The sequence below is a fragment of the Columba livia genome, chromosome 4 (assembly GCF_036013475.1).
Source record: "Columba livia isolate bColLiv1 breed racing homer chromosome 4, bColLiv1.pat.W.v2, whole genome shotgun sequence".
Lineage (NCBI taxonomy): Eukaryota > Metazoa > Chordata > Aves > Columbiformes > Columbidae > Columba > Columba livia.
This window is the reverse complement of record NC_088605.1, coordinates 31,960,556-31,973,335: the sequence shown is the minus strand read 5'-3', so window position 1 is coordinate 31,973,335 and position 12,780 is coordinate 31,960,556. Positions and strand designations below refer to the sequence as shown.

The following is a 12,780-nucleotide window of genomic DNA, read 5'->3' as shown; positions in this document are numbered from 1 at the left end:
TGACCTCTGTAACCTCTTTAGTGTGGTTGTCATTACCAGTGATTAGCTTCAGACTTATAGTATTGTGTTACTGAGGGCCATTCAGGAGTTGATTCTTGAAATTCTGAACTGCAGATGTGGACGGTGTGACGACAAACAGCTGAGCATATCCCTTACTTGTGTCATCAGTGTTTCGTTACAAATGCTGGAAAGGGAGATCTTCAGCTTCTTACAGTGGTGGTGCGTGGTTGTGGTGTGTGTGTTTGTTTGTCTTTTTTTAAAAAAACAGATACCTTCTGTGAAGGACAGGACAACACCAGGGAAAAACGTACCGAAGAAAGGCCAAATCACACCGCGAAGTATATCAGCTCCCAAGGTTAAATCAGTGCCATCCGTGTTGCCCTTGAAGAGAGGATGTGAAAATAAAACTATCTGTACAGTTAAAACACCTTCTCACAAAGGAGCTGTTCTGTCATCAAGCTCTGGTAAGAGAATTTTTCACTGTAATTCCACTACTTAACCGGTTTCTTAAAATTAAAACGTCGTATTTATTGTACTTTCTGATAAACCTTTTAGGATGATACAGAGCTGTATTTTTGGTGCTAAATATGATTCTATGTAAATTGCAAATTGGTAATACAGCAGCAGGAAAAGGCAGGTTATACCCTGTCATCGCAAAAATCTTATCTTGTAAGGAATGTGTTGAGAGGACTGTGGTGCTCTTAGAAGAAACAATATTTAAATGTTACTGTTATTTATAGTTCTGTTATATAACAGTACTTTGCTGAATTACAACTAAAATTACTTGGGTGTAAAAGTAAGGTGTAGAGGTCAAGAGGAGAAAATACACAGCCCAGGTACACAGCATTTATGATAAGCCACTGCATGCTTTCCCAGCAGGAATAGCCTTTATTTCAGGACATAGTGTATCTTATTCAAGCTATTTTTTGGTACAGCTGTGTAGTTTCTAGAAAGGAGAGAACATAATCGAAGGAGAGGCTACTGATTGAGCTGCTAATTAAGCTCAGACTGATTAATGCCAAGGGATGGAGTGAGGCGTGGGGCATTCTCAAAACTAGACTGCAGGCTGCTGTTCAAATCTGGTGACTGTAAACTATATTCTGTAATTGCACTGTAGTGATTCAGAAATGCTCTTGCAGGTTGTGTTTTTTGTTGTGTGTGTTTTTTTTTTTTTTTTAACTAAGTGTGGCAATATAGCTAATTGCAAAGGTAGCCTGGCTATAAATGACTGCACTACAGTACCCTGTAATTTGGAAAGTGTGTACACACAGCTATACCTGGTAAAACCTGTTTGTTTTTTTTAAACCCACTCAATCTAAGATTATAAAACAGTCCGAAGTACCCCTCTTAATTATATACAGGTGGTGAAGCGTGATAAAATCTGTATCTGTAGTCTCCTATGGGATAAGTCCCTCAAAGAAAGTGGATGTAGGCTATTCTCTGCCTTGATCCTTGCTAATGTGAGGGACTTGCTCAGTGAACTAGATACCTACCTGTAAGCCACCAGTTTCTTGGTAGACTCATCACCTCTCTAAATACCAGTTTAGAGCTTTCCTATCTGTAATTATTGTCTTAGAAGAGCTGAGATGGATGTAGCTAGAGATGTGTATTTGTCCCTTAGATTGTTAATCCAAAGTAGATTTATGACACCATCACTAGAAAGAGATATAAGCATGGCTGGGTTTTAGGACTGACTTTTTTTATTTCATAAAGTAGTCAGGTGCCCTTTCAGAAGCAGAATTCATTTGCTGTTGAAAATAAAAACCTTTACTCTCCAAGTGTCTTTAGCTAAAGCTGTCACTCCTTAACTCATTGTATGTTGAAATTACAGTAGTCAGTAGAATACCTTCGAAATTTTTCCTGTTGGAAAAATCTGCTCAAGATAAAAGCATGAAGCAGCAGCTCAACATTTCAAACTTCATGTATGATCTGATGAGAATGGAATTCTAGTGCTGCCCGTGATAACTTTTTTTTCATGCCCTCTCTCCATCCCCCCACCAGTGCCCACCGTTCCTGGCAAATCTGACCTTTCATTTTGCTTATGCAATGTTTTGGTGCTACTAAGCAGGATTCGATGCATTAAACTCTATCAAGTTAACTTCCCATCCCTTGCTAAGGGAATTCTTAAACATGGTTCCTTGCTCGCTGGTAAACATAGTACTGATGCAAATCAGAGGATGGGAGTGGGGTGGGAGAAGCAAAGATGGGGGGGAAAAAAAGTAAGAGTTACTTGATATTGCTACCAAAGCTCCCTGATATTATGTGACCACACCTTTCAGGTAAAACCCCATCCACTGCTGTTTGTAAAGTTTTTGAAGTGAAACTGTACCTACACTTACTGTGGCCAAGCGGCAGCTGGTGAATCAAACCCAGTTACCTGTTTTAGCTAAAGCTTTCCTGTAGGGAATAACTATTTCTTCCACTTTTATCATCTCAATAATTTGATATTAAATTTGTGCCTTGATATAATTCCAGCAGTGCAGATAAATAGTACAGTTATTTGCTGTCAGGTTTTCTCTAGACTACAGACAGACAAGCAAAATCCAGGATGGAAAGGATTTCTGGAGGTCACCTAGTCCAGCCACCCTTGCGTGTAACTGGGTCAGCACTGAATTCAGACTAGCTTGTTCAGGCATTTGTTAAGCCAAGTCTTAAAAATGTCCAAATATTAATGACCTTGTTGCTTTCTGAGGTACTAACATAAGTGCAACTAATTCTTAACCAGTTGCTGGCTGTTTGGATTGTTGGGTAGGATGACAAATCACTGTAGTGAGTCCATTAAATACTATGAAGCAGAGAAGTGATGGTATAGCTCTGTGTTATCTCTCACATGTGTATGTTGAGGGAGAGAAACAGTCCATCTGTCCAAAATGTATTAGTATGTGTATTGTTCCCAGAGTAGTTAAGAGCTTCTGATCAGAGAATTGTATCATGCGCTGTCATTTCCAGTGACAAGCAGGAAATTCCCCTACAACCAAGAAATGAAAGAAAAAAAAAAATGCACTGTATAAAACACCAATTTTAAGATCCTTGCAACTTGGCAGAAGTTGAGATTTTGGTAATCTTTTTTCACTAGTAAATGTAAACCTTACGTTTTCAATGGTAGCACACTAACCCAATAGGAAACCTGTCTTCTGAGGAAATTGCCTGATCCTCTCCTGAGCAGAAGGAGGGGAAACTCATATCTCAAGCAATATATTTTTGAGAGGTTATTTGCAGAGCAAGTTAAGCTAGAAATAACTTTTTTATTTATTTCAAAATGGTTGCTGACTGCTGTTTACCAATATTGGTGTATCTTGGCTGGAACTTGGAGTTTTTGCTGAATTAGAAATTGATTCTCTAAAGGGTGAGCCCAGCTTGATTCAGTGTACCAAAGTGCTTTGTGAAATGGTGAAGCCCTGCTTCTGCAGCAAATATAGAAATTGGGTCCCAGTTGCCAGGTAGATAGCTCAAAATTATTTCTGTAACTGTTTGTCTCCATTCCTCTATAAGAGAAAATGACCTGTGATCATTATTGGACAAAAAAAATCTTCATGCTCTACAGCTAATCTTTCCATGGCAATGTGCATAGACTTCTGTGGTTCCGGGTGGCAGGCTACCTTTTGCTTAGTTTTCTATTAGAGAAAACATTTATTAGAATTCAAGACCGAGACTAAAGTATTTGAGATACCTGGTTCTTACTGGAAGGCATGTGTAATTTTGGAGCCCTGGTTCAAGACTTTGAACCCGTCCAGAAAGGAAAGCAGCTATTGTTTTAATTCCCAGCAAACACACACAGCCTTGTAATTGGATGTACATAACCACTGTGGAGGACTAATAGCCTGCTAATAGTTGAGGTATTATGGTTTGGGAAGAGTCATGTCTTTCACCCTGCCCTTCAACTGAAGGAAAGGGGACTGGAGAGGTCCAGGAGGCTTGGTGGTCCCAGGGAACATCAGTCCTGCCTGCCCCAGCAACTGTGTCCTACCACCCATACAGTTGGGTGGAAGCTCTGTGACAGTTCAAGCAACTGGAAGTTGTTTGGTTTGTGTTTGAACAGTGTAAAACAGGGATACAAAGGATTTAGTTTAGATCTAAAAATGTAAAAGCCCGCCACTGTGATTTTATTCTTAGTGCTGACTACAACCCAGTCAAGTATGCAAAGAAATGGAGCTTCACCTGCAGGTTAACACTTCTGATATGCTAATACTTCACATACACTTCTGCCTTAAAATAACACCTTTGCTTTCAATTATTTCCCACTGTGTGAAACTTCATGTTGTTGATGTTTTAGCTATGAGAGCTCTGTCAAGCCTTGTGTGTAATTAAAACGATTTGGGGATATAAAAGCATGAAAAATATTTTTCTTCTACTTGCTGTTAAAGACTTCTAGAAGTTAATGGAAGCCATGTAAATCATCTTTGTAACCAAAATGTCTTTGTCTGACAGTTGCTTTCTGACATTTTAGGTCCATTTTGTCTCTGATTGAAGTCACCAATAACTAAGTAAAGCCCTGTGCTACACTTATGTTTTCCATGAGTCTAGTTGAGTGGTATTCCCTCTTTCCCTGGCTTACTTCTAGAAAAATACTAGCAAGTGTAATGAAGGCTTGGGTAGGGAGAAACTCAACACTCTGAACTTTGTGTTTCCTTGAAGATTTTGGATATGTGAGACCCTTTCCTAATGAAAAGTTGATCATACTGAAGGACTTTTCTGGTGTTGTGTGACTAACTGAAACACAGGAAAAATAATTTACCATCTTCTCTAAGAAATATGTTTAAGTTGCGTTAGACTACAAAAGGTTTAGTGATATTTTGGAATACTGATTTGCTTGTTAGTTTGTTATTGTTAAATTCCTTCTGTTTGACTTTCTGTTGCATTTTGACTTGAACTTACACTTAAATGTGTAATTTAGGGAGGCTTCCAAAGTTAAAACCAGTCCATAACAGATTGACTGTGTTCATTATTGAGTGTTATTGCTGTTCATTGCACAAAGAAAGGGTTTTCGGATGGGAAATTGAAACCAAATGGTTTCAATGGATTTTCACACATTTGGAAGTGTAAATAAACTCAATAATTCAAGATTTCTTGGTATACCAATAGAATAGATTTTTTTTTTCAGCATTCTGTTGACTGCCAGCTTCTAGAAGGGAGCATTTAATCCCGTCGGCTTTGTTTCTGATGCCATCGGTGACCATACTTAAGGAATTGAGTTTTCACATACGTTCCCAGACTTTTTACAGGTGACTTGTGGCTAGCCACTTCAGGGTTTTAATGTGTTATAGCTGGTGGTAAGAAACGTGATCATACTTGCAGAGGCTGATACCAACAGTCCCCATATCACTGCTGTCAGAAATGTGGATGCATCTATAAGAATATTCTTCTTTAGGAGTGAGGTGTGGGCCACTTCCCTGCAGGGGAATTTCTTGGTACCTAGTCATTTACTTGCAAGGACATGCTGGTGTGTCTTCAAATAACTCTTTACCTGTACTGGTTAGTTCTGAATTCTCTTGGGGTGGAGCTAAAGCAGGAGAGAAATAGGAATCCTTACCTTTTGCTACAGTGAGGTTCCTTGTTCATGCAAGGAGTGCATGAGCTCCTGCAACAGAAAACTTAAGAATATTTATAGATAACATGGGTGTAAAAGCTGAAAACCATGAAAAAGTTCTCTATTAAAAAGTAAAAACCTAGAACTGCGTAAATCCAGCAGAGGTGGCATGAGGGCAGACAGGACTGGAGGTGGGAGAGCAGGTGTGATTTTAGGCTTGCGGCTGGCGAAGAGGAGCAGCTATTTCGAAGTGCTGGAGAGATCCCATGCAAGGAGTTGAGCCTGAGGGAAGACTGGGAAGGGAGGAGTCCCTCTGATTGTGGAAGGGTTTAACTGGGAGGAAGTCTGCCAGATTTCATAACTGGGCCAAGCAGGAAGGAAAAAAAGTGAAATTTAACAGTAGGCATACACAATGTTGTCATCTCTCTCTTTCTCCCCCCAGCTGAAAATGCCCCAATTGCTCTTCTGACAGTGGGAGCGTTTGAGAGAAGGAAAAGCGTTGGTTTGGTTGGTTGTTGGCTGCTATTACAATGCTCTGTAGCACTGATGATCAGTTTTCCAGTTTTAGTCTGAGAATATTGAGCTGCAAGAGGAGGAGCACACACATACCTACCCTCATGGCTGCTGGCAGCCCGGTTATGTGTTTGGCACCAGCGTGCTGCTGGTTCCTTGCTGCCAGTGTAAGAGAGGAGCACTTTCCTAGGCATTGTGGGTGAATGGGAACGATACTGTGCAAGTCTGCATCAGGTGGGAAATTGGGTCTTGTATTAATATGTAAAGTGTTCTCTGATCAGCTGTTGTGCCCTAAACAAGTAAATCACTCTCATGTAAATATTTCCAGACCCAGCAGTAATTAACATTCTCTGTGTTTATGTTTAGCAGTTGAGTCATTACTAGCAACATAAGGTAAAACTGTGTCTTGCCTTTTCTTTCATAATTTTGGTAGTAACTTGAGACTTTGAAAGGGGAATATAACTAAAAAAAATTGTCTGTAGATCTTCAGTAGAATTATGGAACATGCTGTAATTACCCTTTATTCCTCGAAGGAACACTGATATATGCGTAGCATAATATAGTATAACTAATATTGCTGAATAGCTAATCAGGCAACCTGGGGAGCTTGCAGCCTTCAGTAATCTGTTAGTATTGCTGCTGTTTTACGGTGCTCAAAATAGTAACCATAAGCGCTCTTGCAAATCTGTTAAGATCGGTCTGCTGGAAAAAAATACCTAATTCCAGTTTGTCTTTCCATGATTTACTTGTTCCTTTGAATAGATGCCAAAAAAAATAACATGTTTTCTTGAAGTCTTATCCACTTGCTTTATAAAGACCTTATACTCTAGACTTAGACTGGGCTTTTTCATCGTACTTTATTTTTTTTAAAAAGCTAAGTAATTTAGCACTTCTAAAATAGAACCCTGTGGATTTTTAAACTTGCAGGAAAAAATCAGGAAAGCATAAGACAAAAATAAAAAATATTCAAGAGAAAAGGTAATAAAAGGCCAAACTAACTATTAGTGTTAGCTTTAGGTTTAAACAAAAACAGCAACAATGAAAACATCCTTCCAAAGGCTCCTTTTGCTCTTAGTCTGCCCTAAGTTTCCATTTGGGAAAGGCTTCCAACCATTCATTTCCATGTGTCATATAGCTCTGTGAATGCCATTTGCTCTGCTCAGTTCTAGATGTGAAATGTGTTGATATGATATGAAATTGTGGTCATTGAATTTTGGAATTGGTGAATACATATTCAGCTGTACAGTTTGCCTGGTATCAAAAAAGTCTGAGTTCACCACTGACAGATTATGTTTATTCTCTCAGCTTGAATTTTTAGGCTCCAGTGCTATTTAGAGGAAGCCTTAATTTATTCTTGACAATAATGACCTATGAGAGATTCACATGAGAGGATGATTATTTGAGTAAGGATATAAAATTTGACTTCAGAGCTTCTTGAAAAATGAGCTTTGTTCTTTGCTTATTTCCATTCCAATACAAGAGATACTTTAACATACTTGAAGTAATGTGGTTGTTGCATAGAGACTTTTTTCTTAAGAATTGCCAACTCATTACTTCACTGTAGAGGAATGTGATATTTCTTGTATTCCACTGCAGTGACTAGATTAAATAACTGATGAAAGCCTGTTACTTTGATGCTGTTGCTTGTGGTCTTGATAAAATGGTTCACTAAATATCCTGCTTTTGTGCTTGTTTCCAGTACCTTTGTTTATATACCATATCTTCCTGCTTCTGTCTTCAAAACCTTTGCATTTAATTCTGCACGACTTCTTTTTTAGGGAGCAAGTACTTATAAAAATATTCTGTAAAACCATTATTGTTAGTTGAAGTGACACCTAGAGCAGTTGCTTAATGATCTTGTGTTGTGACTTAAAAGAAATCCTCCCTCGAGCTGGAAGTTTTAAAAATGTGTTAGAGTCCTTGAGTAATTACTTTAATAGACGCCTTACAGGAAAGCACTGGGCAGTAGAACTAAGAAAAGACCAAGGGTCATCGGCTTGATGTGCTTGTGACACTGGGCATCCTGGCACTTGCTGTGCTGATGAGGGGGTTTGTGTTCACAGCTGGTTCAGAGCACCAGTGCTTCAGCCTCTGCAGGGAAGCTGGGCTGGCTGCAAGTCATATATAGGGAACATGCTGTTCCAGAAGAGACAGAGCATCTTCATGTGTCTGCCTCGACCCCTCTGCAGGCAAAATCGCTGTGAATAAACCAGCATTTCATTCCTGTACCTTTTGAACCGGATGAATCAGTCCAGCACAACAGCAATCAAGCATGCTACCCTCATCTCTACTTACTAAGTCATACAGATTTAACATGCAGTCTTTGTACAGCAGCTCTTTTTGTTATTTTTGTTGTTATCGTTGGAGGGGGGGTTGTGGTGTTGTTTTTTGTTTGGTGTGGGGTTTTGGTTGGGCTTTTTTGAGGGGGTGGCATTTGGTTTTTGTACCTTGTTTTGCTGAGAGGCTATTTAGAAAAGGAATTTCTGACTGGTGTGGATTAATTACTTTTCTGGTATGTTGATCCATTAATAAAACAAGCCTCTAGAAAACAACATGGTAAGTTTTAGAAGACTGTTAGGTTTGTTGTATGAAGTTCAGATGTCACAGTTTTTGTTTGGTTGGTTGGTTTTGTGGTGTTATTTTGTTTGTTTTTGTTGTTGTTTCTGTTTTAGTCAAACACACAAATGATTTCAGATCTGTTCTCTGGAGTGCTGCATTTCAGAGGTGTTTTCAGTAAGTGGGAGCTTGTTGCTTGTGGTGTTCTCATAGCACAAAAGCTGGATGCTCTTTAGTGAGTTAGTGCAAGTGTCCATTGCACTAACTTACAAAAAAATTCTAAAATATAGCTGTTATTGTCTTGGAGATTTAATACCAGGCTATGGTAAAGCCATGTACAGATTCACACTTCTGCATAGCAATGTCAAACAAATAGTAAATGTGCACCTCTGAAGAGACGTTTGATGTAAAGCATGCTTAATAACTCACTGAAGCTTGTTGGTTATATTTAGTGACCAGTATTACATAATACCCTAATGCTTGTTTAGTGTATGTTCTATGTAGGGTTTCTCTTTTGTTACTGAGTTGATATGAACTGAGGGAACATACTTGGACATACTTTCCTTTACTAGTGCTGCTCCTGTTCTTGCGTATGTAATAGAGGATAATTTGAGACAAGTTATCTAATCCTGCCACACCACCTACTGTTGAAAAGCAGCCACTGGGTGTAAATGTTTTTCTTGCCTAAATCTTAATGTAATCCCCTTAATGTCATGCTTTCTTGCTGTTAGTGCAAATTGATGGTTTCTTGGTCGTTGGTATCTAAGTGTAGAGATCCTGCAGCAAAACTTATATCAAATAATGTGGAATTACTAGCTAATTTTGTCGTATTTCAGCGGTGTCTTGCATAGTTCAAGCAAAATTGAAATGTAGTTTATAGTGACAAGAATAAGGGGAAGGGTATTCCCTTTAAATAGAAACTTGATTGTTCTAAATGAACATACTGTAGTCATCTCTTTTCAAGTAAGATAAACTAAATCTGTCAGAATTGAAAATGGCAATGACATCAGAAGTTTAAGATATTTTGTAAAATATCTTTTATTGTAAAAAATGACAAAATCTTTTTCAAAAAGTGTATCTTCCATATCTTTATTTTTGTCTCTGTAAAATAATTGAAACCTGTTTTCCATAGTTATTCAGAGGGCTGTATAAAGATCTTGACATCAGAGCTGACAGGAGTCAACGCTGTGCTGGAAAGACAAGTCTGTGTGTACATAACTTCCACTGGGCCATTGTAGCTTAAATCTGGGTGTGCACTTTTCAGAAATAAACTGAAAGCTTAATTTAACTGAACTTAAATTTACTTACAGAAAACGTAGTTGCTTTGTTAGTAGTACAAGAGTAAGCTCCTGTCTGAAGATGGCACACCTGTCTCCTATATATAATAGATACTATTTGATTAACATAAGTACTGGGCGTTTGTACTCAATCTCAAATGAAAACAACAATTCATGCAAAAATATGTCTGCGCCCGTTGGCCATTAAGAGCTTGGTTCTGGAGAGTGCTGTTTAACCAGTTCTGCAGAACTAGGCAGTTTTCAGTATTATTATGTGAGTGCAACACAATTTGATATTCCCGTGCTGTGTTTGTCCTTGAAAGGATGTTCTCTTTTAGTGTGCTCTGTCAAGTGGTGGGGGGCAGAGGCGGGAAGGAGGAATCTGGTTTGAGGGTGGGAACAAACAAAATAATCTCTCTTGAATTGTCTTTGAGCTGGAGGTTTTAGTTTTATGAGATCACCTGTACAGCTAACCGTAATACAGAGGTAGGAGAATGCTAGAAAGATTTTGTGTATGTGTGTATAAATGTCTTCCTTGAAGGCCAGTCTGTAAAGCTTGTGACTTGTTCCTGAGGGTAATGTGCAGGCAAAATGCATCCTTTAAATCCTTGGAACTGTTTTACTGCATTACAGCATTTTTTAATACCATGTCAATATGAGGTGCATTAAGCCTTTTTGTGTGTATTTTTAACATGTAAATCTTCTTATTTGTAGGCATATATGTAGAAGCAGCAACTGTTTAAGCTTCTTTCCAACTCCTTTTGTTCTTTTCTCTCCCGCCCCTTTCCCCCTTAATTGACAGGTGTAGGATCTTTGCCAGGAGAGAAGCATGTCTCTGTGAAAAGTTCTCCAGCCTCCTGGGCTAGCTCCGGTAAACCACTCGCCAAATCCAAAGTGCCCGTCAAGAGATCTGTGCTTGAGAGAACACCAAGTGTCTCATCTGTCAGCAGCACTCAGAGTGAGCGAAGTCTTTTCGGCAGTAAGTATCTATCACGGTTATGGGTTTTAACTGATAGCCAGCGTAAATTGCTTGCTGAAAAAATCCCCTTGAAGGGAGTCCTGTCTGACACAGGCTTGTGTTAATTCTCATTGTAGTACTTATTATTAATTCTAGGTCTTACTCTTTTTGCCTCTTAATTTACAACTTTCCTCTGTGAGACATGCCACCTGAAGAAGCTTCAACCCTTGGATTTTGGCTTGAGTAGAGATTGCGGTACAGTCCTCTTCCATACTGAAATATTAAAGAGCCAGGGGGCCTTCTTGAGTAAAAGTTTTCTTGTGTTTACAAGTAGTGCAATAACAAGTGATTCTGAACGGTGCGAATGATAACCTGTCATAATATTTGGAACAGCATGTTAGAGGCTTTTGATAGGAAATGCTCTTTTTGAACTAGACTATGTCTGCTTTCAAAGTTTTAAGACAAAAATGTACAGATAAGATCAAAAGCAGGTAAGTGAAACTGCTTTTAGAAGGTAAAACTTTGCATGGATAGACTGCTCTATTTTTCTAACGTAACTGTAAGCATTGGTATGTGACCTGAACCAAATCCATCTTATTGAAAACTAGGGAGAAAAATCACGGAACTAGCTTTGTTTTGAAGCTCTATATAGGGTTCATACCAGTAGTTGTAGGAGTTCTAGGGACAAAAATATGAAGGAAATAACACACAGTTGACTGTCAGACATACTAGCATTCCCAGCTATACATATGCAAATGAGTTCATTCAAATATTCTGTTACTAACGCATCATCTGTTATATCTTGGAGACTGGGCGAAGGCCTCTCCTTTGTGCCAGATGCTGTCTTCAATGGACTTAAAAAGAGAACTGTGATTTAACATGTCTGTAGTTTATGTGTGCGCATATGCATGTGTGTATAGCTAATTTGTCTCTTGTTCTTTTTTTTCTTAATTCCCTTGTAGTGCCTTCATTAAAAAGCTAAGACCTAACATATTCCTCAAAGGAATAAGAGTCTGTGTAATAAAATATGCAGTGCGTGTTCCCGTGTAATCGGGTCGGCTTGGTTACTGTGACAGCCATGTTGACTTTTGCTGTTCAGGTTTAGGGCTGTATCTGGAATTCCTAAGCAGCTTTGTCCTCTTTGTTTTACTTCCTTGTGTAACAAAGGAAAGGCTCATCGCTTTGTAACAAAGAAGTGTATTCAGATTAAGTATCCAAACAGATGACTCCTTATTTAGCCTGATCTGCTGGCTGGTTTAATCTGTTTTGTCCACTGCCTTACAAAAGCTTACAATTTTTTCCACTCCGATTCACGAAGAGCAAGCAAGAGCAATATGAGAGGTTGAACATGGCTGCAGTGTCTCTGGCTTTAAGCTTACTTTGATCCTTTTTAGATGACTATACCAGGAGGACTCCGCAGTTGCACAGAAACTAATTTTTCTCCTTTTATTTTCATAAATTCTACACTAACACCACCGACTGACTCAGGAAGCCACTATGATTTTACCTTACTGACATTGCTGGTAGTGGGATCTTACAGCTTTTGCATTATTTCTTTGTTAGCCACGTTTACTGGGAGAAGAAGTAGGTTGTATTCCTATTTATTTCTATTTTAAACCGTGTGTTTTGTTTTGTAGAGCTTGGTAAATGTATGCAATGTTTTGACTTGCTGATGTTCTGTGAGGTGATTTTTCTTTAATTTCTTACACTTGATAAGAATGATTTATGTCTGGTCAGGTTTTTCAAGTATAGAGAGTTTAGGTTACATATAATTAATATGTTAGTAAAGTGAAGATTTTATTACTTTGGATCAAATTGGAAAGAACTAATTATTTACTTTGTATTCTAATATTAAGTACAATGCTGTTCTTGTTTTTTGTTCATTCATTTAGTCTACTATACAATGTAAAAAAAAAAAAAAAAAAAATCTGTATTTGCAAACCTGAAAT

At 38.5% G+C, this 12,780-nt stretch overlaps 1 protein-coding gene across 8 annotated transcripts in view; it reads left to right on the top strand.

Annotated features, from left to right (window-relative positions):
* Positions 1–12,780, top strand: part of MTUS1 (microtubule associated scaffold protein 1) — a 123,005-nt gene that overhangs the window by 37,928 nt on the left and 72,297 nt on the right. For 6 of the 8 annotated variants that reach the window (XM_065061081.1, XM_065061080.1, XM_065061075.1 and 3 more), the window contains exons 3-4: positions 269–464; positions 10,676–10,852. In XM_065061081.1, the coding sequence (XP_064917153.1) occupies positions 269–464; positions 10,676–10,852 (373 nt within the window). Of the gene's footprint in view, positions 1–268; positions 465–10,675; positions 10,853–11,901; positions 12,416–12,780 lie in introns of those variants that run through there. The other 2 variants (XM_021285872.2, XM_065061082.1) reach the window with 2 other exon arrangements.